The sequence below is a fragment of the Xiphias gladius genome, chromosome 9 (assembly GCF_016859285.1).
Source record: "Xiphias gladius isolate SHS-SW01 ecotype Sanya breed wild chromosome 9, ASM1685928v1, whole genome shotgun sequence".
Lineage (NCBI taxonomy): Eukaryota > Metazoa > Chordata > Actinopteri > Istiophoriformes > Xiphiidae > Xiphias > Xiphias gladius.
The window spans coordinates 17,562,219-17,587,751 of record NC_053408.1 but is presented as its reverse complement, the minus strand read 5'-3'; the positions used below and the strand labels follow the sequence as shown (position 1 = coordinate 17,587,751).

Below are 25,533 nucleotides of genomic sequence, written 5' to 3'. Positions count from 1 at the left end.
GGTTGAAATAAGGCACTGAGGTTGTCATTTTTCATACCTTGCAGATGGTTAGGTTAGGCAAGGCAACTTTATTTGTAGAGCTCATTTCATAGACAGAGGCAGTATTCAAGGTTCAGTCAAAAACAGTGTATGACAAAAAAGTTGTTAACCTGGATCTAACAGTGGTCAAAGTTGGAAGAAGACTAATATCTTCTGGATGTTTGTTCCGGCTCTATGGTGCACAGTAACAAAATGCTGCTTCTCCATGCTTAGTTTGGACTCTGGGAACCGCTAGCTGCCCCTCTACCTGATGACCTGAGAGGCCAAAAGGGTTCAGCTCAGTAGTGAAAGAAAGGATAAGTTGAGCCAGTGGGTCAAATGAGACATCACAGCTGCAGATCCATAAAAAAAAAAAAAAAAAAAAGGATCGGGGTCATGCAGCAAAAAAGTTGAATTTGGCTCAACTTTTCCCAAAATGCAATGCGACAGTATTTGGCAAAGCAGCGCGCATTCTTAGATGGAAATTACTTTGTAAAGCGAATGCCATATATCCACAGCTGATCGATAAAGTCCTTCCTCATAAATTACAGATCTGTTACTCATACTGGACTTCCTGAGTCATATTTCATGTCTCACCAGTACCTGGAACAACACGCCCCCCACCAACACAGCCCCTTGCAACTTTTGCTCTCAGTCTGAAGGCCCACTAATTCATATTCCTAAATCAGTGAAAGAAGATGCATATAATAACTCTTCGTGAGCAAGGCCAAATATAGTGATTTATACACTCAGGTAATTCCTTAGATACATACACACACTCCTACAGTGCGCTACGCTTGACAGCTTGATGCTTGATGCTTGCCACAAATACATTTGGCCATAATATGCATACATTCTGCTTTACTCATTACACATACCATCGTTTTGAGTCTTTATTTCATTTGTGCCCATAATCGCAATAAGAATACCCTCTTTGAAGGCTTAAGTTAGACTTTAATACTTCTTCTTTCTTGAGCAATTTGCATCTGGCAGCAAAGTCAAAAGACAATACGTAATTACTCCTAACAAAATACAAGAAGATGTGGGACACACTGAGATCTACAATGGAGAGCTGGATGATTATGCAGGGAAGTTGGGCATCAGCTGGAGAGACCGTTTCGGAGTATTAGTAAAGAATGCATCCTTGCAGTCACGTGCTGTAGGATATGGTACACTGGAAAAATAGATTTCCTGAAAGGAAGGTTCACATGACTGCCATACGTAAAGAGCTGGATGGTTAAGGGAAAATGTTACTGCCAAGGTTTCCAAGTCATGATCGACTGATAACCTTTATCCTTTCAACATGTGAAGAATGGCGTTTTTTTCAGTCCTATTAAGACACCTACAGTATATACACATACATATTATCAGTAACGAGTCTATAGTGATTTTCAGTACCAATTAATCATAAGAAGATCCACTAACAGATGATGCAGGGTCTGCATTTGACAGGTGAAATTTCGAGATGAAAACCCGATCACTTTAATGTAGAGTATATACTGATGAGTTCTACGCCATGTTGGTGGCACTAGAGTGAGCTGAACAGGCGATATCCAAATACTATAGTACAAATATACAGTTATCTAGTATTAGCACTCACATGTATTAAATCAGGTGTATCCAGCAATCTTAAGGATCTGCTGTACAAAACCTTGCTCAGTAACTCAATAATAGTGAATCAAGGGAAAGAAGCAGCAGGGATCTTGTGGGTCTCAGCACATTTAGATATTCCTGGGAAATGAGAAAAGAAACAAAATGGCTCAATAGTAGTAGGCCCAGTAATGAAAAGGAAACGTTGTGTCAATATTTAAAAAAGAGTAGCAACAGCAGCGGGACAAATCAACAAAATTAAGACGTTTATGCTCAGTCCCAAACAGAAAAGACCAGAGGAACAAATGAGAAAAAGGTGTTAATAGAAAGCAGACTGAAAATTTGAGGCAGTAAAATTAAAGAAATGAACGTGGGAAATACACCTACTCACCTTCTGGCCGAGAGTTGAGAAGATTGATACCACTTTCATAACTGTTTGATGCTACAGTCAGCAGCCAGTTAGCTTCGCTAAGCACAAAGACTGGAAACAGGGGCAAACAGCTAACAACTGCTTTAACAGCACACTTCTCAATATAGGTAAAAATATCTGATGGGTGATTGTGATCAACGCCATAAAAAAAAAAAAAACAGTAGAGCACACAGTGTCCTTATAACATGCAGGAAACTTCATGAAACGGAGAAAGGAAATGATTACAGAATTATAAAATTAGGACTGATTGATTGTTTTTTTTTTTCTCAGAGCAACTGGACAGATCAGACTGGGCATTCATTGGGATTCCATCCAGAAGGATGCAGTGTTGCAACATTAAGGAGGCCTGCTGCTGAAAAAACCTCAAAGAAGAAGAAGATGATGACACACCACACCTGACTTAAGGAAGTCAGGGTGTGCAGGCCAAGGCCTAGGTCAGGATTAGCACCGAAATGAGCCCATGTTCAGTGGTTCCTTGAATCAATTCAGCTTTTGGATTGCTGTGGAAATGAGCTGATCAAAGTCAACCAATCAGGTAAAACTGATGTTCTGTGTGTCAAAATCATCACGTTATTTGACCAAGGAATATATTTTGCAAGTTATATCTTTGAAATCATGTTTGCGTTGGCTAGATTCATTGTTTTGAAGTGCAAGCAGCAGCTGTAGCAGCAATGGACCACATCTTCTTTGGGAAGATTGCAACATGTTTCGGACGTTTGAGAGAATAATATCATGATTAACATCCCCTCCGGGTCATATTTTGCTTCTACTGCAAACATAACTCCCTCAGGCCAGACTGCTATTACTATTATTTTCATGGCAGAGCCTCACATTACCAAGCTTTGTAATATTATGAGATGATGCAATATGATGAAAGACCACTGCAGAATGGTCTTTCAATCAGGTATGTCTGTAGCATCTGCTAGCATAAACACTTGAGTGTGTGTGTGTGTGTGTGTGTGTGTGTGTGTGTGTGTGTGTGTGTGTGTGTGTGTGTGTGTGTGTGTTGGTCCTACCTCTCCCACTCCATGACTTGAATTTCACAGCTTTCGGACCTCATCTGTCTGTGTAAAACAAAAAAACAGGCACTACTACTTTGGCGAAACATCCATCTTGCTCTTATTATTCTTGTTCCTCCTCTTCCTCTCTTCTTTTTCTTTCATCCCTCATCGCTCTCTTACATCCCACTCCTCCTCCTTCTCCCTCTTTACTTTCACTCGGGGTTGTTGTGTCTGCCTAGCTGCATTCCCTGGCTGATCTCCGATACATGCTCCTTGTTTTCTCCGAGCCAGAATGTCCCCAGTGCAATGTCCTATTAGTGAAAATGAGACATGGGACTCAGGCTACAGGAATGCTCCTTTTCCCCCAGACAGCCTATCAATTACCATGATGGAAAGTTATGATGATACGTTTTACTGCATCTGTAGAATCTCTGAACTAACTTCAGAAATCACACACTGTGCTTGTTCTGGTGCTCTGTCCAGATATAAATATGATCAGTCTTCTGGATTGTGAATAAAATAATGTCTAGCTTCACAGCACAAGCTGTTGCGGGAAAAATTAAAAAAACAAAACAAAACAACCTCAGTTTATCTAGGAAGGGTGTCTCTACCAGGTATTTAGTTAGTTCCTTGGATTTCCGTCATGTTCTTGAATTTAAAGGGGGCAGTCAGTGTTTACACATCAAGCCCAGTAAACTCATTATTGGGAGAACTACTGAACCTGTGAAAACAGTTGTAGAATGTCTTCTGTGGCTCTGGAGGGAGCTTTCTAAAGACTTAGAAAATGTAACCCTGGGGATGTCATCAGCGTCGTCTCATCTTGGTCTTTAACTGAGAATCTGTGTTACAAACCCTGGGAGATTAAAGGACATAGGCCTTTATCAGACAGGGTCAAACAACACACAATGGAGTAGCTTTATGGAAAGTGTAGGATCCAGGGGTTATAAAGCTTGGCCCGTATTTTTAGAGCAAAACTAAACCGCAGCAGTAGTCCTATCAAATGACCTCTCGGGCTACTAGGTTGCTCAAATGTGGTGCTACTCATTAAACACTGCTATTCAGAACATTTAAATGTAAATAGATTATTATCATGCTGACATGGGTGGATTCGTATAATGACCATTAACAAATAAGGAACTGGAAAGACTGTCAGCCTCTTGCGACCTTTACACTAAATTCCACGCTCTGGGCCAGAAGTACTAAGGGTTTTGTACTAGGGAGATGTGACACAATCCAAACACGAGCTGTATGTATCAAACAGCCGCAGTAGACTGGAGTCGCAGTTTGTCTGTCATTTGTGAGAGTGTCTGCAGCGTGCGTCTAACTCCTTATTGCGTATACATTTACAAGAGGCTCGTGCAAATAATAGGAGGGGACATATTAACGGAGAATGACAATGGATTCTGCTAGATTTACTAAGGTCGCGATATTTGCGACTGTCAGTTTTGCGGGGAAAATTCTCTGCCTGTGAAAAGGAGGAGTAGACTTGACGCAGATGGGACTGACAAGAGTAACAAGTAAGGTTGTAGTGGCAGAAAATAAATCTGCATTTAGATTAGGCTCATAGGTAACTAAAAGCTGATTATTAGAAACAAAAAATTAAGCCATTTGGCAATTATTAGTGAACACAATATGTGGTTAGTCTGAAGCAAAAGAATAACTAAGGCTGCAACTTAACTTTTCTGTTTGTCTGCATTTACCTCAGTATTAACCTCCATATCAACACCACCTCCACCTGCTCTGCTCTGCTGTCTCTGCTCCATCCGCATCTCTCTCTCTCTACCTCTCTGCTTCCCTTGGTTGTGCTGCTGCATGTACCTTGTGTATATTTTCTGCGTCTTTTGATTTGTCATAAACTTAATCTCCCTTTTGCTTACTGGATGTATTGCCTCCTAATGTATAATGAATTGGATACATGCTAAAGATTATAATGTAATAATTTTATGTGTAATATTTTGAGTATTATTAACCGTTTTTCTCAGGTGAAGTTGAACCATGGCCAAAGTAAATATTTTGTAATCAAGATCTCTAGGTTTTGATTGAAGATTTGATTCATGTAGAAGTGCCAGTTTTGCTCTCCCTCACCCAGTGCGGCGCTGAGCGTAGGCTGCGGTCGCAAACTCGATGAAAAACCGCAGCGCAAATTTGCACAGCATTTTCTTAGTAAAACTGGTCCTGAACTCTAGCCATTAGCTAGGCTTGCCTGTCTCCAAGAACTTTGTAAATGTGTGGTCACAGATCATAGCCAGTCATACAGTCTTGCACACGGAGAATGTTGAACATACAGACTCGTCGGATTGTTGAAAATCTTCCTAGCAACACACAAACAGGGTAAATGGCATTAGATGGGTGTAAAGTAGCAACAATCATGATCGGTTCCTACCAAGGATGGTATTTTCCATTGACGTCAATACAAACCAGCTGGATCCAATCCTCACTCATCAGCTGATGTCACGTTTTCCCACTATATAGGTCACTAAGAAGATTTCCTTCTATACGGTGAATTTGAATTTTCAACGTTCTTCATGTAAAATAATTCCAAATGCTCAAGTTCATCCAAATAACCATGCAGGACTGTAATATACTCTACTTTCCCTCATGGTACTTCATACCTCACCACATTTCAGGGGGAAATGGTGTACTTTTTACTCCACTACATTTATCTGAAAAAGATATTTACCGGCACTTTGATTTTACATACAATCAAATGATGAATATGATCCATGAATATACACTAAAGGCCCGGCACAACCACACAGATGATTTCAGTTACGTGACTGATTAGACCTACTGAAGCTGGAGATGTGCAAAGCTCTGCTGGGATTTATGCGAGGTCCCAGTGAGAATGATGAAGTTGTAGCTTGTTAAAACTAACAGGAGAGCCTCTGAAATCCTTGTTTTACAAGATAATAACTTGTATATTAATTCAGGACTTTGGGGGCCCTTTGATTTAATCTGAAAGGGGCCATGATGCTTATTTTGCAGGTAATACTTGCACTTTTACCCAAGTAGAATTTTGAATGCAGGACTTTTACTTGTAACGGAATATTTTTACCGTGTAGCATTAATACTTTTTTCCTTTCTTTTACTCTTTCACACAAACGCAACCTGTAGTGAAGCCTTTTAAACTGAAACATCAGCTGAAGATGATCCAGTGATTTATTAAAGGGTGCATTCTTTTGAACATGAATGACACTGAACTGATTGCGTTTCTCACTGTTCCTGTCTTCCTTCAAACCTAGCCAACCGAGGCAAACTATCTAAATTAATTGTCTGCAATAGCCAGCCTTGATGTCAACTTGGCAACAAGTTTTATTTATATTATCTGCATCCAAGAATGTTTTCTGCAGATGACCTGGCCATGTTCCCAGTATTAAGTCTCTAACATGTGTTTAGTCACTCAGAAAACCTGTGTGAGAGCTCTGCAGGGTGAATCGCTGCTGTAAATCATGACCTATCATGTGATTAGTGATGAGTTGCTTTTGAAAGGGCTGGGGTTAGATAAAGATGTGAGGTTTGACTTGTGTGTGTGTGTGTGTGTGTGTGTGTGTGTGTGTGTGTGTGTGTGTGTGTGAGAGAGAGAGACAGAAAAACCACTGAGTGCTGCCAGATACTGGGAATGACGTCATAGAGGTTATCTCTCAATCCAACAGAACTGCACATGTCCTGAGTGGATGAAAACATTTATGAAACAGAATATGACACACACATATTCTCCCTCACAAATCTAGCTCTTCCTAATTACTATCTGTGATTTCTTAAAGCTGCTCTACACAGTATTTTTATATTCACACTGAGTCAAACGACTACATATGTGAGAAGGGACACTCGTAGTGACAATCCCACAGAGAATTATTACCCAACACCTCAGTTCCCCAGTGAACATAGTGACGCATTTAGCAGCTAAATAGCCAGATATTTTCTTCAGTCGTTGGTGGAGAGCACAAACAACTCCTACTGAATCCGAGTGTTTGATGTGTAAAGACACTGTTCGCCAACATGTTTGCAGTATCAACTTTATGTCAGTGCTGTGTTTACAGATTGCAGTCAAATTGTGGGTTTCAAGCAATGTTTCAGCATTTTGGGAAACCAGCTTATTTGCTTTCCACAACATCATGTTTGTGTGTTAAGTAGAGAGCTGGAAGTTAATTCATGGTTAGCCTAGCTTCGCATAAAGACTGTAGTGAAGGGGAACAGCAGGCCTACCTCTCTCCAAAGCTGGAAGCTACTGTATGCTTAACAACACCTCTAAAACTTCTAAAATGAACGTTCTACCCTTATTATATATCCATATACTTAAACAGCACCAATTCGTGGTTTTAAGGGGAATTATGTGCCAAACTATTTCTCGGGCAACAACAGGTATACGCAGCGAATCTGCGCAGCTTCCCCAAGTGTTTTTGTCAGGTTTGGTACTATCATGACCAAACCCGTGCTTTGTCTTCCAATCTGGCAACCTGTACTGTACTATTGTGAGAGAGGTTGCGCGGAATCACTGAGCAGATGGATAAACTGTTGTTGATCAGTACCTCCTGCATGTAATTCCACCTTAAGTGTGTATGGGTTAAACAAACAAGCTACAATGTGAAAATATGGCGGCCTTTACAGTCGGGCTAGCTGTCCCACTGCTTCCACTCTTTATGCTAAGCTAAGCTAAATGACTTCAGCTCCAAACTTGGTGCACAGACATTAGATTGATATCAGTCTTCTCATTTACTCTTGAAATCAAAGCAAAGAGGCGTATTTCCCAAAATGTTGAACTATTTTTTTTTTTTTTAATGTGGCCAGATGCTTCATAAAGATGAAATGGCCTTGATTAAATGAGCTGGCAAACCTGTTCATTTGCGGCGTTTAGTTTCCACTACAAAAGTGTTTATTTGCTGGTACAGGTTAGCTGGTACTCACGCTCTCTCTGTCTCTTCAGTCTCTCTGTCCCCCGCTCCTTCTCCGAGTTCCCCCCCCATGCAGTGCAGTACAGTAGGTGTAATGCAGAACAGCAGAAAGAGGGGGGGGGGTCTCCCTCCCTGCCTCCTCTACATCTGGCTGTGTTGTGTCGAACCTCCCAGCTCGGCCGTCAGATAAGCCCTAGTGATAGATACGCGGTGTCACCATCCAAAAGCCCTGCCTATCTATTACAGCACGGCAGCCGTTTCATGTGGTGGTTCTGTATATCTGTGTGAGAGCTTTTTTTTCTTTTTTTTTTTTTTTTTTAAATGTCTGTGTGTGTGTGTTCCTTGGCAGCAAAGATGGTTCACACATTGGGTTGGTGGATGTGTGAGGTGAGTGGGTGTTTTGAGGAGCTGTGACTGGAAAGGGAAATTATTGGTGGGAGTAGGAACTCGACCGGCAGAGAGCGAGGAAGATACGGAGAGACAAAGCTGAGAGAGACAGATGGAGGGAGATAGAGCCCCGAGATGAAAGTCATGTTTAGACAGAAACAGCTGTTTGAGTGCAAGTTATAATCTCCAATATTGGAAATGGTTAACAAATTCATCAAGTTCATTCACCAGTAGCATCTATAAAGGGAGAATCTGAAATATATCCAATGTTGTGATGTAACTGCATCTTCACAGTAGGTTGTGTCTGCAGAGTATCGTTCTTGTCCCATCCGTCTAAACTATAACATTAGTTACACTCTGGCTGTACATCAGTGAGTGATATTAAGAAACTCCATGTAACTTTTGAAAGAAAATCCTCTTTAAAAAAAAAAAGTTGAATTAATAAGAAATGAAACTCTCCATTGCTGACTTTAATACTCTCAGAGGTTTTGTTGCTCCAGCCTTATTTGGTCTGGTATGACCAGTAGCTTATGGTGGCTGATGTCCATTCACTAGCCTTATGATTTCTCCTACTTGTGCTAGTGTTTTGGTATTTAACAGTTCTCTACAATTGTCACTCTGTTTAGCAAAAGCGACAGTGGATTGCTTTAACACAGGGTCTACTGCATTTTCGGGCATTTGGCAAAGTCAAATGCAGATGGCAGTCCTGGTAGCCCTTTGTTGCATGTCAGATCCCTCACTCGTTCCCCCTGTTTCCTGTCTGTGCATCTTAAGGCAAAATGCAAGTAAAGGAAAACTATTACCGCTTTCAAGTCCAGATTGACAATATGTTATCGATTATTAATGTGCCTATTATTTTCTCAAATATCTGTTTGGTTTATAAAATAAAAAAATATATAAAATTTCCTAAAACCCAAGGTGAAGTCTTGAAATTGCTTGTTTTGTCAATGAATAAGAACTGTTGACAGTTCATACTCAAGATTCAACATGAAATCTAAGAGACAAAGAATAGTAGCAGATGATTATCACATGCTGAAAAGCTGAAACCAGAGAATATCTAGCATGGCATTTCTACTTGAAAATTATTATTATTATTTGTTCCAGCTCTAATTTTTACATCTTCCGATATTATTTACCAAGCATAAAACTGTCCGAAAAATGAAGTGTCTGTGATAACTGTGTGTTTTTGCATGTACAAATCAGTATCTAGCTCTTCCTACTCATGATCCTCATTCCTTTTCTGTGCCAGTAACTTTCATTTTTCCATCCTTGAAATGCTCTTCTGCTGCTGCTGTGAATTAAGTCCATGGGATTTATCAGCCCCAGCCAGTTGTCAAGGCCTGTAGTAGCTCATAAACATCAGCATAATGGTAAACACCTCCTCCTCAATCCACCAGCCACTAGAAGCATTTAAGACCCCTGGTGGACCCCTCAAGACCCCCATAAAGCCTACTGACCAGTTGGGATGTGGCGGTAGCAGGTTTCTGGTCAAGGTTGCTGGTTGGAATCCAAGACAATTAAATTTAAAATCTGAATGAGTAATATGCTCCCAGCTGTGACTGATCTGTACACATGATACCTGATGTCATGTGATGTCAAGCACCAGGAGCAGAGTACTCAGTTAACCTCGCTTTCTTTAGTAAAGGTGGAAGGGCCACAAATTACAAGTGCAGGAAAATAAGTATTTTTCTTTCAGGTGTCATTACAGAACAGCTGTAACCTCTGTATAGTTTTCCCAGTGTAAACACACATTTGCTAAGCAAGAGCATGAATCTCGCAGTAGATTTATGCTGTAAATAGCTATTACTTACAGTTGCCATTATACAGATAATATTTTGGGATGTATATTGTTGAGACTTGGTTTTACTGATTCAGCTCCTGGTTGTCAGTTACATTGGTGATCCAGGATTCAAAGCTTTTTATCTAATGTCTAAAAGCTGCACTGGATGAGGATGGTAAATGGTGGGTAAATCTAAAGGTAGACTCATTTTATTCTGCATGAAAGAGACTGAAATGGAAAAATCTGGAAAAGCTGTATGACGCACTGGAAGGCACTATGCTTTTGGAAAACAAAGTACATATAGTAGAAGAGTAAAAGAATCAAATGGCACGACTTTAGAATCTGTATGTTTCCAGGACAGGTGCAACACTGCACTTCAGGAAGAAAATATGCATGAGGAAACAATGGGGGGAAAATATACTTAATTAACAAAATTTAAAGGAGTGCAACCAAGATTTAGTTTAAAGTCACAATCAATATCACATTTAATTGGATACATTTATGTTTACATCCCCAAATTTAAGGGGAGTCCTCAAAAATTGAAGAACAGTGCTGCCTTCCTTTTTTAGTACTGTAAAGCAATGTTAGCAGGCATTCCCCTGCTAACATCCAGCTAGTGGTGAAATGTAACTCTACACATTTACTCAAGTACTGTACTTAAGAATTTTGAGGTACTTTTACTCTACGTGAGTATCAGCTTATGATTTTTCATGCAAAACATAGTAACATCTTATAAAATGACAGTATTATACTATTAAAGTACCCGGTTCTTTATAAAGTACCTCAAATTGGCAACACAGCGACTCTCTAAATATATACATATATAAATATATAAATGTCTGTAAATATATAGATATAGATATATTTATATAGATATCTATATTATATATAGATATCTAGATACATATCTATAGAGAGAGAGAGAGAGAGAGAGAGAGAATGATGATGATGATAATAAATGGCAATAATAATGACAGTAATAATAATGATGATATTGATGATAATGATGATGATTATAATAATAAATAAATAAATAGTAATAAACAATAATAAAAGTAATAAAAATAATAAACCTGACCACATTAACCAGTCTGATTGCACAAAACAACTGCAGCTTTTTCCACTTGTAGTTTCTCACACAGAGGCCTGTTTCCATGGGAGACCTGGGACTCACTGCTACAGGTTCCAACTGTGTAAAAGTGTAGTAAAAACTTCCAGACTGACTTTTCACCATTGATGTAAAGTTTCCGCTGTGATCAGAAGTAGCTTTTTGGGAGGGCAGGAGGTTTGTAAAAAGAGGTCAGTCACCACACACACACAGAGGCCAGGACCAGGTTCAGAAAGGAAGGAAAGGGGGAGGGCACACAGGGGCACTCACATAAATATATACACACAAGGGGATAAAAGTCCTTAAGACATGAAGGTATATATATATATATTTATATTTGTATATATCTGTATATATATTTGTATATATGTATATATTTGTATATATATATTTGTATGTGTGTGTGGTATCTGTGGGTTCATAGCTACTGATGTAGTTACATACTGGCATATGTTTTGACTAAGAGACAGAGTCCTGCAGTAAAAGTAGCCCTGGAGCACCATAAATCCAACTGTTACAGTGCATATTTTTATGCCTCAGCTAAATTAGCAAAAACAATGCGGCTCTCCATTGTTTTTTATAATGAGTTGATTTTCAGACCGGAGCTCACGTTGTGGTTTTCATTTTCCCATGTTGCTGGATGGCAGCAGAAATGCAATTAAAGTCATTGTTTCATTAGGGCATGTTGCCTGTGAGCAGGAATTAAAACCACCACAACACAGCTACAGTACCTTGTCGGGTACACACAGCTTTTTGTGGTTGTCTTTGTTTGTATCTTCACACACACACACACACACACACACACACACACACACACACACACACACACACACATAATTAGAACCCAATCAAATTTTCCTACGTGCTTGTCAACAATCTTTCCCACATATAGCTCTTCACTCATTTATCTGTTTACGCTTGCATGCTTTGACCTTCCTCCATTTTCCTGAGTTGTTAGCCGGCATATTCTCTCTCTCTCTCTCTCTCTCTCTTTGTCTGTCTGCTTCTGTCTGTTTTTTTTTTTTTTTTTTCTCTGTGTGTGTCTCTATCACAGGCTCTTGGTCTCTAACCCTCCTTTAGTCTTTGTGCAGTATTTTGCATTTGAAAAGACCACCCATGGGTTCATGAGGGGGCAGAATCTCACAGAGGAATTGGTTTAGAATATTAATTGTTTGTTCCCCTGGGAAACCTGCCCACATTGACACTGCCTGCTACATTCATGTAAACCCCTGTTCTGCATGGACAAACTGTAGTTTATGCAAGCAATGCCTGGGAGATATTGGCTGCAGTTTGCACAGACTCATCAACACTGACCAAGCAATGCAGGAGTGGACAGTTCTAGAATTGTTATTGTTTTTGAGTTTTTTCCTTTTTTCTTTTAATTTTTAAATTTCATTTCAATGCAGTTTTAAATTTGAGAGCTGAAGTCCTGACCTCACTTAAACAAATATAGTAGATAGTAGACCATCAACCATTCATTATTTTAGCAAAGTTAAACAACAAACAAGTTGCTAGCATTCAAATGTTCCCAGTGTGATAATGCATCATTGTAATTGTTCCATATCCACAGTATCCCCCCACACTCTCTAATACTCACTCTTCTTACTGGAAACTCTGCCGTCTGAAAATATCTACACCCTTCAGCCCTGCATGCCCATGCTCATAGCTCACCACTCACTTCATCCAGTCCATCAATCTGGTGACTTTTAACCTCCAACAGTCTTAGCTGTTGGGAAATGGCGTTCATTAAACGCTGCTAAAAAAAAAAAATAATAAATCAAAAAAATCAAATACCAAAATACATTTTCTAAAATTTGCTTTGACACATGGAATGAGCTCCATGGTATACTGTTGAACAAGGCTGTGTTGTAGGGCCCACAGAGTGGAAAACACATATGTTTAGAAATCGAGTGGCATGTAAATACAAAATATGTACAAAATAGTTTTCCCTGAAAACAGCTGCCTCCTGGTCTAAATGAGGCAGATGAGAACAGTGTGAGTGAACCAAAGCAGTAAATGTCTGGGTTGTTGAACCAAAACAATGAGCTAATAGATACTAAAACTATAAAGATGTTGAACTGAAGGGAACTGCAGAATTGGGTAAAAATTCTCTCTGCGCTTTTCACAATAAGCAGCATCTTCCATATACACATAGCCATTTGATCCATTGTTAACATAAAAAATATTGACTGTATTAGCTTTAATGTTTGGTTTTCTTCAGTGGTGATGAGTACATGGGTGTTTTGTGTATATACTTTGCTGCCAGACGTCTGCCTTTTGATGTTAATAATTGGCATTCGCAGTTTGAATATGTGCAATTAATCAACCTCAGTCATAGAAGCAGGTTTTTTTTCCTGCCTGATTCACAGGAAAGCACCTGGCAAAATACAAGAAGTAAAAATAAGTTTAATTTGTATTTCATTTCTTTGTTTCAAAATGTCAGGGGCAATAGTATAGCAATAGCAGGCAGAAGCGAGTTTTTATTCCAAAACATTTGGAATAAATTGAGTCATTTAAAGCTGAATTACATTCCTTGTTATTTCCAGAGCTGTATTCTTAGCCATCTTGCCTGTCACTCCACCCTGCACCACACCATGTTACTGCATCTACAGTGACCTTGGAGACTGACGATAAACATCTCTTACCCGACCCTCCCTGCCTTGCTCATACCAAACCCAGAGTTTCCCCGGCATCTGTCATGCTCCGTCTTTCAAACCTCACACTGCTCCAACAATGGTGTGGTCCTGAATTGTCAGCCATATCAAGCCTATGACCAGGCTACCCGTCTGAAAGGGTATCGGATGGTAATCAGTGCGGCAGGCTACAGTTAGCCCTGTCACACAGAGCCTCTGACGTCACAGCGACACGCCTGTATGATTAGTTCTGGTTCAAATCCAGCTGACCTGCATTGTCACCCGTGATCAGTGTCCTGCAAATGCCTATAATGGGGCAAACATTGTTCATTAAGAGTGTGCGGTGTAAATTTCAACTATGTGTTGTGACGCAGGGGAATGTGGTTAGAAGCTGGGGCTGCCATCCTGTCTGGAGCCTGGAATTTAGGATTTTCTGAACATGATTACATAGACCTATAGATTATGAATAACAGAAGTAATTATCTCTCTATACATATTTCTTTTAATCAGTGAAACAGATGACTGTAAGTAACCTCCTGCTATTTACAGTCCTGGTTGAAATTATTGGCACCTCTGAATTTTAAGTACAGAATTTAGAATATCTTGAGAAATAAATGCAAGTTAACCAATTTTGTATAATCATAAGATGCTTCCAGGACGTGGCACTAAGAAGAAGAAACTCAGTGAGAGTAGTCTGCAAATGTTGATGCGGATTGTGACAAACACCTTGCATGACATCTAAAGAGCTTCAGGTTGACCTGGAACAATCTGCAGTTGTGATTTCAGCCTGTACAATACGCCACACAGTAAACCAAGTAGGGCTCCATGGGGGAAGGCCAAGGAGGACACCACTGTTGAAAGGCACAAAATGGCAAGACTAATGTTTGCAAAAACTTTGATAGTTGAGCCACGGTCCTTCTGGGATAATGTTCTATGGACAGATGAAACCAAAGTAGAGCTCTTTGGGAATGTAGTGTATCGGTTTGTTTATAGGTGACGAAATGAATCCCACAAGGAAAAGAACAACCATCCTAAAATAAAACATGGTAGAGGGTTCTGCCAGGCTGTGGTGCTGCTTTGGTTCCTCTGGCCCTGGAGGCATTGAATGTATCAAGGGACTGAGGAAATCATGAGATTACCAAGGCATTTTAGAGTGAAATGTGTTACCCAGTGTTAGAAAACTAGGTTTGAGATGAAGGTTTTGGGTCTCTCAGCAGGACAACAACCCAAAGCAAACATCCAGCAGCACAAAAGAATGGTTGAAAGAGATGGACTGTTTTAAACTGGCCAGTATTTAGTCCTGACTTAAATCCCATTGAAGACCTTTGGAGAGAGCTGAAATCTGTCATTGCAAAAAGGTCTCCGGTAAACGTAAAAGACCTTGAATGTGTAACCAAATATTAGTGAAGGGTGCCAATAATTGTGTCTGGGATACATTTTGTGATTGTATTATTTCACTATTATGCAAGTTTTTTTTTTTTTTTTTCAATTTTGTTTATATCATATATTCTAAATTATATTGCACGGAGATTTAGTCATATTATGATATCTAGGTCAGAGATTTTGCTTCCATCTCAATACAACTGAAGGGACTAGAATTTTGTATGTTGTGCTCACAGCATTGCAAAATTATAAACAATTCATTAATAATGTATCTTCACAGAAACAATGTCCAGGTTACATGTGACAATCCATAGACTTTTCTCTGCGTTCTTGTTGGAACTCTTTTCTACTGAAGAAATAGTTTCACAAATACTTTGTTATAATTTGGGTGGACCAACCATTTAAAGGTCCTATACACCTATGGTGCACCAACACAAGTGTGGTCACTTATTTGGTTTTGATTAAACCTTTTCTAAATACCATGTGGGTATTCACAGACTGTGCTTGACTGGCATCTGTCTGACTCTCCCATTACTCTCGTTGTAGCTGTTAAGGTACAGTCACATTATGTTTCCTTTCAACAAAATTTACCCACGTTTCTGTGTGGGTGTGCAGGGCCTTTTAAGATCTTATTTTAATTGTCAGGGCTCACTCATCCTCAAAACAGAACTTGTTTCATAAAACATGGCATTTTGTGAAAGGTTTGCTTGTTACTCCTTTTGGTTTAGTCCGCTTCCTCCAGCAAGTGCCGACATTTTTATTATTCATTAAAAAAGATGATGGCACATGTTGGAGCTCTTTTACCACTTTGGCTCTATCGATAATGTTGAGTGTGACCTGTACGTAGAACTCTCTGTCATCACAGTTTATTTGGCGGAGATGTTGCTCATGCCTGTGATATGACGTGACTTGTCTGCTTGGCTGGTTGCTCTGGAAAACATCCATATGAAACATGTCATCTGTCCTGTGCTTGTTACTACAATTTCCCCTCTAATGCGAGTGCTTCAGAGACTGATGGCTATTTCAGATGAGACAATGTGCTACTTGCGTTTTGACCACAGTCGGCCTACTCTCCACCTTTTGATGTCCTTTAATCCGTTTGTCCCTCTTGTTTACTGTCTCTCTATTTTTCTTCCTTAATCTTTCTTTCTCTCTTTTCCCAAACATCTTTTCTCATTCCTAAACACCGAGCACTATGCCTAGGGTGCACAGGGTGAGATATTCTTGTATAAGTCCCTACAGACCTACATTCACCTCACTTGACCTAATTTAATATCTTGTGTCGAGTATGACCATTCAAGGAGAAGCAATAAATTGAAACTAAACTAATACTAGTTGGAAACAACCTCTGTTCTTGGCAGTTTTTTGATGGAACACATAATAATGGCTTATCTTTCTATTTTCTGGGCAAATCTTGATATACCATGGAAATAGTTTGGATCTATTGTGCATCACTTTATATTATGCACTTTTCTAGCCCGACATATTTGGTATCTCAAATTCTTTAGACTTTAAAATAAAGTTCTGTGGGTTTGAACACTGTTTGGCTGCACAATATGAGTTTGTAGTTTGTAGAACTGGCCGGGGCAGTGGGATTGAAGAAGATAGACTGCAATGTACTCATGGCCCTAACTTTTTTTTCCCAAGACTGCACAGTGGGTAGAGAAATATTCAAAAGATATTTCAGATTGGACTCAACAACATTATAATATGTTATGATGCTTTGGTCTCTGACTATAAAGAATCACATATCAGCCAAGTTGGTAGACATGATCGTGAAGTTTACTTACATCATATTGTATATGTGGGCACCGAAGTCCTCAAAATACAGAACGCCTTTTGCTTCTGTGTGGAGCCACCAACATGTAAAATGATGGCTGCAGCTTTAAACAACCAGCTAAATGCTGCGTAATGAACTAAACATGTATTGTTGAGGATAAGGTACAGTACAGCGTGATGATCAGTACAGAGCAATATTTCTTGCTTCAAAGTGCCTTACAGTTGTAGCAGTAATCCAAATTGTGTTAGATACACCGTTGCATTGCTTTTTCCTGCAAAAGTAAAACTAAGTCACATGCACATTTTTTATAGACTTAACTTGACTTTGCTTTCTTTCACTTTACCTGGACAAATTAGGACACATTCCTGGCATAAATGCAGTGACATGTACTTATTTCTTTTATCTCTGTTCTTTTCATCCAATAATGTTCATCTCAGCCATATTTACTGTCCACTTAGTTAGCCCCAATACTAATCTATGCAAACCCGATCAAGGACTGTGCCACATCAACAGAAGACAATATACAGTTTCTATAAGACTTTCACTAAGCATGTGTATAGTCTAAATCGATTTTAGTTATTTGTTTCAATTATTCTGGTTTGTGCATCGTTTTATTGTTTTTGTTTTGTGATGTACGCTTGACTTGGCTGTTTTAATCTTCAATGTCATGTATCGTTAGGTGTTGCACATTGTACCGTGAATGATATACAGTATCATCCTGTAATCTTAACCACTGTCACAAAGTCAATCCTGTATAGGTAGTTCAGAGTAGATGGGGGCCTTTTTTTTTTTTTTTTTTTAACTCATGATGGCGTATCCAGTTTAACTTACAACAGTGGCATTGTTTTATGCGTGTCAAGAACCTGTAGACAGATCTTACTGTATCTATGTCTTGACATAAGGGAACTCAATATGTAAAGTTTTTTATCAGTAACAGAAAATGCCTATAGCTCTCAACTGAATAGCTGCTAAAACTCTGTTATTATTATCAAAATGCTGCCCCTCCCCCTTTTTTTTCTTTTTAAATAATGCTTCATGAGGATGAACTTGTAACGCTACAGTCCATCAGCTTTCATGCAGTACAAAGTGAGTCTTGGCTTCATCTCTCTCTCATCCATTGGGCTCTTCAACCCTCCATAAATGGAGTGTTCAAGAGTTGCCTCCAATGAGTATGAAAACATTGTGTCGCCTAACACATAATCCACAGTATAGGAAAACGGTGTTTCGTCCCCCCGGCAGAGTTACATCACTCCGTGTTTCCCTTCCTTGACCTTTGTCAGATGCCAAGTCCGAGGACCTTACCGGAGGGGTTTGCTGCTGGAGCAGATTGTGCCCAGTCAGATATTCAATATCTAATATTTCAGAACACTAATAAGAAACAACTGAAAGAAGTACATGGAGTTCTCTGTATGCTGTTGCTGCTTGTTAGTTTTTAATTAGTTTTGATCGTTGTAGTTGTGTAACAGATGCTCTGCTTGAAGGGACACCAGGAACAAATCCACAGTTCCATAACAAGGAAATCATAGTTTCAAAAGTTTCCTCACATCCAGCTCCGTAAATGTTAAACAACACTGGTTGTGTGGCCATGTACAGGCCCAAGGTCCGTACAAGTGATGCTTAAACAAGTATTCAGTTAAGTCAGTAGAAATTTCAAGGTTTCCATTCCTTAATAATATGCCTGCTGTATTTTCCAGTAATCAAGAAAAGTCAGTTTTAATTGTATAACTTAAGATCACAAGTGTGCCTCGGAGGGCATTAAAATGTCTACAACATTCAACACCCTTTATAAATAGACCCTTGAGTACCTGTGGAAAACTATTAGACAGTGTATTTGAAGAGACAGTTGGACATTTTGGGAAATATGCTATCTCTCTTTCTTGCTGAGAATCATTAAAAGATTGATACCACTGTCATGTCTCTACACTCAACATGTAGCTAGAGCCAATAGCTGGTTTGGTTAGCTTAGCATGAAGGTTGGAAACGGGGAAACAGCTAGCCTGGCTCTATCTAAGCTAACAAAATCTGCCTACTAACACCTCTAGAGCTCACTAACACGTTACATCTTCTTTTTTTTAATCCATGTAAAACAAAGTAATAGTCCCCCTAGTATAGGGTGAATTGTTGCCCTTAAATTGTCTTTCTTTTTCTTTTTTTCTTTTTTAAACTTGATATAATTGTCATGTAGCAGCATAGCGGCATTAAAGATGCTTTTTGAAATTTTAGTTCAAGACACACCAGTGCCACATACCACAGCATTTATAGCCTTGGCGGGTTTGCGCCATTCAGCTTAAGCTTTAAATCATCCCAATTATGATCCATTTTGAGATTTGTGCACTATACTGATGCCCCACCCAGACAAAGATGCGTGTATTCAGGAGGTTTTACAAAAGGGCATCTGATAATTCCAAATGCTGCACCCTGACTTACTGAGCCAGAAACCCTGAGAGGTTCCACCACGTCACTGAGCACCTTAGGAGCCTTATTATGTAGCTATTTATAGGATTATTATTGACACGACGTAGTGCTGAAAGTAAAGATTACTCCCATTATAGTTAATCTATTTATTACTTTTCAAATGAATCATCCTCTATGTGAAATATCACAATCATCAAAATTTCCCAGGCCCCAAGATCAGGTCTTCAGATGTCTTAGTTTTGTCCAACTAATAGTTCAAGACCCAAAGATATTCAGTTTACAACAATATAACAAGCAGCAAATCCTCGCATTCGAGAAACTGGAACCAGCATTTTTTTTTTGGGGGGGGGGCATTTGTGTTTGATAATTGACTTGAACGATTTATGGTTTGAATGATTGATTGACTAATCAACCAATCATTTACGCTCTAGCAGATTTTTATTAAACTATCAAATTGAAGTCTTAATAGTAATGCACTTTTAACAAGCCACAATTCCTTTTTAGCCACTTTTATTTTATAGTCTTTGAGAAGAGGGAGACAGACGTCTGACACAGTCAAGAGTGAAAGAATCGCAGAGTTGATATTTATTGATTATTTATTGCAGTGGATTACATTAGATTGTGTGTGTATGTAATTGCATCCATATCCACCCTCGCTGTGTGTATATTCTAAATGTCAGCTCTCAGAAACTAATATAAACAGCCTAGCCTGAGATTTCAGTTTGACCACTGTGCATGCTAAATTAATGCTATGGGTTTTAAAAGCCAGTCCAAAGCTAAAATATGAAAACATGAAGTTGGAGTTATAAGGTTTTTTACAGGATATCATTCATATGCATGGAGTCCAAAGCTGGAGCTAAAAGTCTGTGTTGCAGTCTAGTTTAGCGCTTTAGACTCGTTTGCTTGAATCTCTGCCCCCCCTACCAGGATTTTATCTATGTGATTTTATCTAATGTCCACCCCACTTTTTTTTTTTTTTCATTACTGAAATAAATTCTGATCATTTTCAGTAGTTTTACAGCAGTCCCTATATCGAGCGCCCCCATCCAAGTCCCCGAGATTCTCACAACCCCCTGCTGCTACCAGCTGATGGGTGGAGAGTGAGGGAGAAAATGAAGGGGTGGGGGGGGGACAAGGCTTCTGGGAAAACAAACACTAGTCCTGCTTCTTGGTACTCTTCTCTTAACCCTTTCACTGACTCTGCCGACTAGAAAGCACTAAAAGTACAATCTATTCAGAGGTGCCTCAGTGGGATGTTGCATAACTGAATGTTGCCTGAGGTTTATCCTGAAAGACAAATGGCAAACTTTCTTTTATTTTTTCATTGCATTTTCTTTTTTTATTGCAAATACATATACAAAAGATTCTTTGAAGACAGTACAAATACATGGCAAGATCACAGAAGAAAAAAAAAGAATATTGGAAACATCACTTCTTGATATTGAGAGAAAAGGAAATGGAGCTCGCAGAGCAGAAAGAAAGGACGGTCCCTCTGGTGATCGTCGAACAAAAAAGCCTAACAGAAAAACTGTAAAAACCTTGTAACTTAGATAGCATTTTCCAGTTCTTTCAGCCAGTTTAAAGTCAAACTCAAAGGAAATTCACAAATAACAAGTAATCCGTACACGTTTTGTTAGATAGCCCCCCCTCCCGACCCTCAGAAAAAGGCAAATACATACTTAAAATAGACATTTAGATAAGATAAATAAACAACAAAAAAAAGACGATTACAGCGTGTACCATTTTGCGTAAGTACCCCCTGGGTTGAAAATCAAAATTTAAAAAAAGGGGGAAATTATATGCCGTCTACATTGCAAAGAGGACAATCCATTAGTTATAAGAATAGTATGCAAAATAATTACTTTGAAATAAAATTAAAGCTAATAAATAAATAAAGTTTTAAAACTGGATTTTGACCTGGGGGGAAGGTTGAGGTGAGTGTATTGGACACCAGCATGGTGGGAGACTGTGGGGGGGACACCCAAGGGGTCAAAGGTGACTTCCTGTAGCTGTCAAACACACGCTGTTAGACGGTAAGTGTAATCTCAGCTGCGGCCATTGCATACACGCACACACACACACACACACAAGCGCGCGCGCGCACACACACACAAATGAACACGCGTAGAAAAAGTTTGAGAAAATGTAAAATCCAAGGCACAGAAGGTTGGAAAGGGGCTGCAGTCTCCCCCTGTCAGGACAGCACAGCATCGGAAACCTAGTCGCTCTGGCTTCCTCTGTATGGCCTGATAGCTTTTCCAATGATGGTGACACATAACTTGAGAAGAAAAAAAAAATCAACAGCGTAACAGCTTAAATACAAACCATACTTGCTGAATGGCACAGAGAAGAGTAAGCAACAACAACAAAAAACTGGTATGAAACTGAACAGAGAACCAGGTACTGCACTACCATGCGTGGTTAGTTGCTGAACTGGTTAAAATATAAAGCTTTTGGTTTTTTATATCTACAGGTACAAATAATTACCCTAAGCCTCCCCCCACCCCCTGGGTTACAAACTGCCAGCGTATGAAGAAAAAAACAAGAAGGAACATACACAGTACCTACTGAAATATCAACAATAAGTCCTCACAGAGGATTTTCTTAAGTCTTTTCATCGCTCTAAAAATATATATAGTTTCTATCATGATACAATAGCAAGGCACGATGTGAGCCAATCCCAAGTCCAGCTCTCCTCTACTTTGAATTCAAGTTTCTGATTCAGGGGAAGAACTCTCCCTGGTGTAAAGTGTTTTGGAGTGTGTGTGTGTGTGTGTGTGTGTGTGTGTGTGTATGGTTGGATGTGTGTAGCTGTACATGTCAGGGTGTGTGTTGTCTCTCAGTCTGCCGGCCGGCTCAGGGTCTGGTGAGCTGGGTGTAAACCGGAGCCTGCTCCCAGTGCTGCGGGCTGCTCTGCGGGATGGAGGGCACCCCCGTGTTGTCGGCTATGGGCGTGTACATGGGCCTCTGGCTGGGGCTGCTCATGTAGCTGAAAGTCGAGTACAGCCCCGAGCCCTGCCCCGCCCCCGCGTGGCTGTAGTACGAGGCGGTGTTGCTGCCCCCCTGGTGGTCGGAGTAGTCGTACTGCTGCGCCCTGGTGATGGCTGGGTAGGAGGAGGAGGGGGGGCTGTAGTGCTGCAGGTTGAAGGGGCTGTAGGCGACGTGCTGCGGGGAGCCCTGCTGCTCGCTGTAGTGGCTCGGACTCAGCTGCTCCGTCTTGATCTGGGTCCTGTGCTGGGCCTGCGCTGCCTCTGAGCCGCCGCTGCCCCCCAGGGTGGTCAGGGTGTGCTGCTGCTGCTGCTGCTGCTGCTGCTGCGGCTGTCCCTGCTGGCCCTGGCTTTTAGCCATCCAGGCCGCGGCGCCTCCCGCCTGTGGGCTGACCGGGGGGCCGCTGCTGATGCTGTAGCTGCCCGTGTAGCTGACTGGCGTGGTGTTGCCAGGGACGCCCGGGTGCCCGTTTGGCGGCAGGTACTGGTCAAACTCGTTGACGTCGAAGGTCTCAATGTGGGAGATGACATCGCTGCTGAGCTCCCCGATGTCCACATCGCGGAAATCGATGTTGAGCTGGCGCCCGCCGGGGCCATCGGGCAGAGAGCGGAGGCCCCCTTCGCGCTTTAGATCCATCTTGCCTGAGCTGACATCAGTCTTTGGGGTGGTGGGAGGAGTAGGGGGCCCCTGGGAGCCTGGATATAAAAAAAAAAATAATAATAATGGGACAGATTAGACTTTGCTTTCTATTTCATTTAGTGTGAAGTTTTTTTGTAACGCTCAACCCCAGCTCGGGGATAGGGAATGAGTCGTCAAACCTTTTGAAGGTTTTTTTTTTTAATGATACTCGAAACGTCCTGAGAGGACTGGAAAAAAAAAAAGCCGATATTCTCTCTGCTCACCTGAATGCTCACCCGGAGAGTGCACCTCTCCCATGCTGGAGGCTGGGGAATCCGCCTGCTGGAGAGCTTTGAAGATGGCATTGGGGGAAATGTGCGTCTGCTCGCTGCCGTCCTCCGCCTCGCTCTGTCCGTTCTTCACCGACTTCCTTCGCCGGGGCTGGTATTTGTAGTCTGGGTGATCCTTCTTGTGCTGCACCCGGAGCCGCTCAGCCTCTTCCACAAACGGCCGCTTCTCCCCTTCGTTGAGAAGCCTGTGCGCGAAGAGTTCCATTAATGGACTTTGCACAGATTCTTTTGCGATAGCCTACTTTGAATAAGCTACTTCCAAAACAAGAAGCGAGATTAGGTGGTTAAGTATTCAGAATCAAAGGACCGTGTGGTTTTAAACAAGGATATGAAATGCAAATTTGAGGAAAGACACAGGTTAATTCATTGATTAATTCACACAAACACACACACAGCGTCCTCGATCGGTGCGTAAAAACTGGAAAGCAGAGCTTTCACACTTACCTCCAGAGTTTCCCCAGAGTTTTGCTGAGCTCCGCGTTATGCAGGTGCGGGTACTGATCCGCCAGCTTCCTCCGCGCAGCCTGAGCCCAAACCATGAAGGCGTTCATGGGTCTCTTAACGTGAGGCTTGTTCTTAGTAGATCCGTTAACGCGCACCGGCATAGGCACCAGGGTCCAGTCGTAGCCCTTGAGCACCTGGGACACAGCCTCGCGGATGCAAGCGGGAAACTTATCGTCCTCGTCCTTCTTGAAGTCGCCCAGGGTCCCGTCCGCTCTGAGCAGCCCGTTCTCCGACGGCCGGGTGTTCTCGGTGTCGGAGCCCGAGCCGGACGGGCACGGAGAGCCCGCGGAGTCCTCGGACATACTCGGGCTCGGGGCATCAGAGAGACACTTGTCTTGTTCCTCCGTCATCTTCAGGTAAGGGTCGAGGAGATTCATACGAAAAACTGTTTGGTGCCAAATTACGCGTGAAACGGGGCAGTTATTAACGCACTCTCGCGAGAGGAAAAGCCTCTGAAAGTGACTTTACCTTGCCAGAATGAGTTTGAGTAAAGTCTTTCTGAGAGAAATGCACCACAAACAGTAGCTGAGTCTCTCTCTCTCTCTCTCTCTCCCTCTGCTCCGGTGCGTAAAACTGGAAAGCAGAGCTTTCACACTTACCTCCAGAGTTTCCCCAGAGTTTTGCTGAGCTCCGCGTTATGCAGGTGCGGGTACTGATCCGCCAGCTTCCTCCGCGCAGCCTGAGCCCAAACCATGAAGGCGTTCATGGGTCTCTTAACGTGAGGCTTGTTCTTAGTAGATCCGTTAACGCGCACCGGCATAGGCACCAGGGTCCAGTCGTAGCCCTTGAGCACCTGGGACACAGCCTCGCGGATGCAAGCGGGAAACTTATCGTCCTCGTCCTTCTTGAAGTCGCCCAGGGTCCCGTCCGCTCTGAGCAGCCCGTTCTCCGACGGCCGGGTGTTCTCGGTGTCGGAGCCCGAGCCGGACGGGCACGGAGAGCCCGCGGAGTCCTCGGACATACTCGGGCTCGGGGCATCAGAGAGACACTTGTCTTGTTCCTCCGTCATCTTCAGGTAAGGGTCGAGGAGATTCATACGAAAAACTGTTTGGTGCCAAATTACGCGTGAAACGGGGCAGTTATTAACGCACTCTCGCGAGAGGAAAAGCCTCTGAAAGTGACTTTACCTTGCCAGAATGAGTTTGAGTAAAGTCTTTCTGAGAGAAATGCACCACAAACAGTAGCTGAGTCTCTCTCTCTCTCTCTCTCTCCCTCTGCTCCGGTGCGTAAAACCGATTTGGAGAGCGAGTGTCTTTACGCACGAGCTTCTGACAGACTCCCTGGATGAGTGCGTTTTCTGCAAATGGATCCGCACTTGGAATGGCAAAAACAAGCCAGCTGGTAGGAGTTTGCTTTCAACTCTTCAGGATGAAACGGTAAAAAGCTCCTTTCTAGTCTCCAAGTACAATCCCCAGAACGCGTGAGTGCTTTGAACTGCAAACGTTTTGCATGCGGGCTTTTAACAGCGTTACCATGCCGCACAGGAAAGCCCGAACCTGATTGGCTGGCAACATGTGACGCCAAACTGAAGGAATTTGATCCCCCCCCCTCCTAACCAGCACAGAGAACACACACAGACACGCACAGACACTTTCGCTAACACACACACACACACACACACACTCCCCTCCAGCCAGTATATACAATATGCTGTTT

The 25,533-nt window shown here is 41.5% G+C and overlaps 2 protein-coding genes across 2 annotated transcripts; both read right to left on the bottom strand.

Moving 5' to 3' along the window:
• Positions 1-21,099: 21,099 nt before the first annotated feature.
• On the bottom strand, positions 21,100-24,411 carry LOC120794287 (transcription factor Sox-9-A-like). Its single transcript, XM_040135209.1, has 3 exons — positions 23,818-24,411; positions 23,308-23,558; positions 21,100-23,100 (listed from the first exon to the last, which is right to left on the bottom strand). Exons 1-3 carry the CDS (start codon positions 24,252-24,254, stop codon positions 22,274-22,276), a joined length of 1,515 nt encoding a protein of 504 aa, XP_039991143.1. The 5' UTR covers positions 24,255-24,411; the 3' UTR covers positions 21,100-22,273.
• A 61-nt stretch (positions 24,412-24,472) lies between these two features.
• On the bottom strand, positions 24,473-25,285 carry LOC120794288 (transcription factor SOX-9-like). The gene has a single exon (XM_040135211.1). It carries the CDS (start codon positions 24,911-24,913, stop codon positions 24,473-24,475), a length of 441 nt encoding a protein of 146 aa, XP_039991145.1. The 5' UTR covers positions 24,914-25,285.
• Positions 25,286-25,533: the final 248 nt, after the last annotated feature.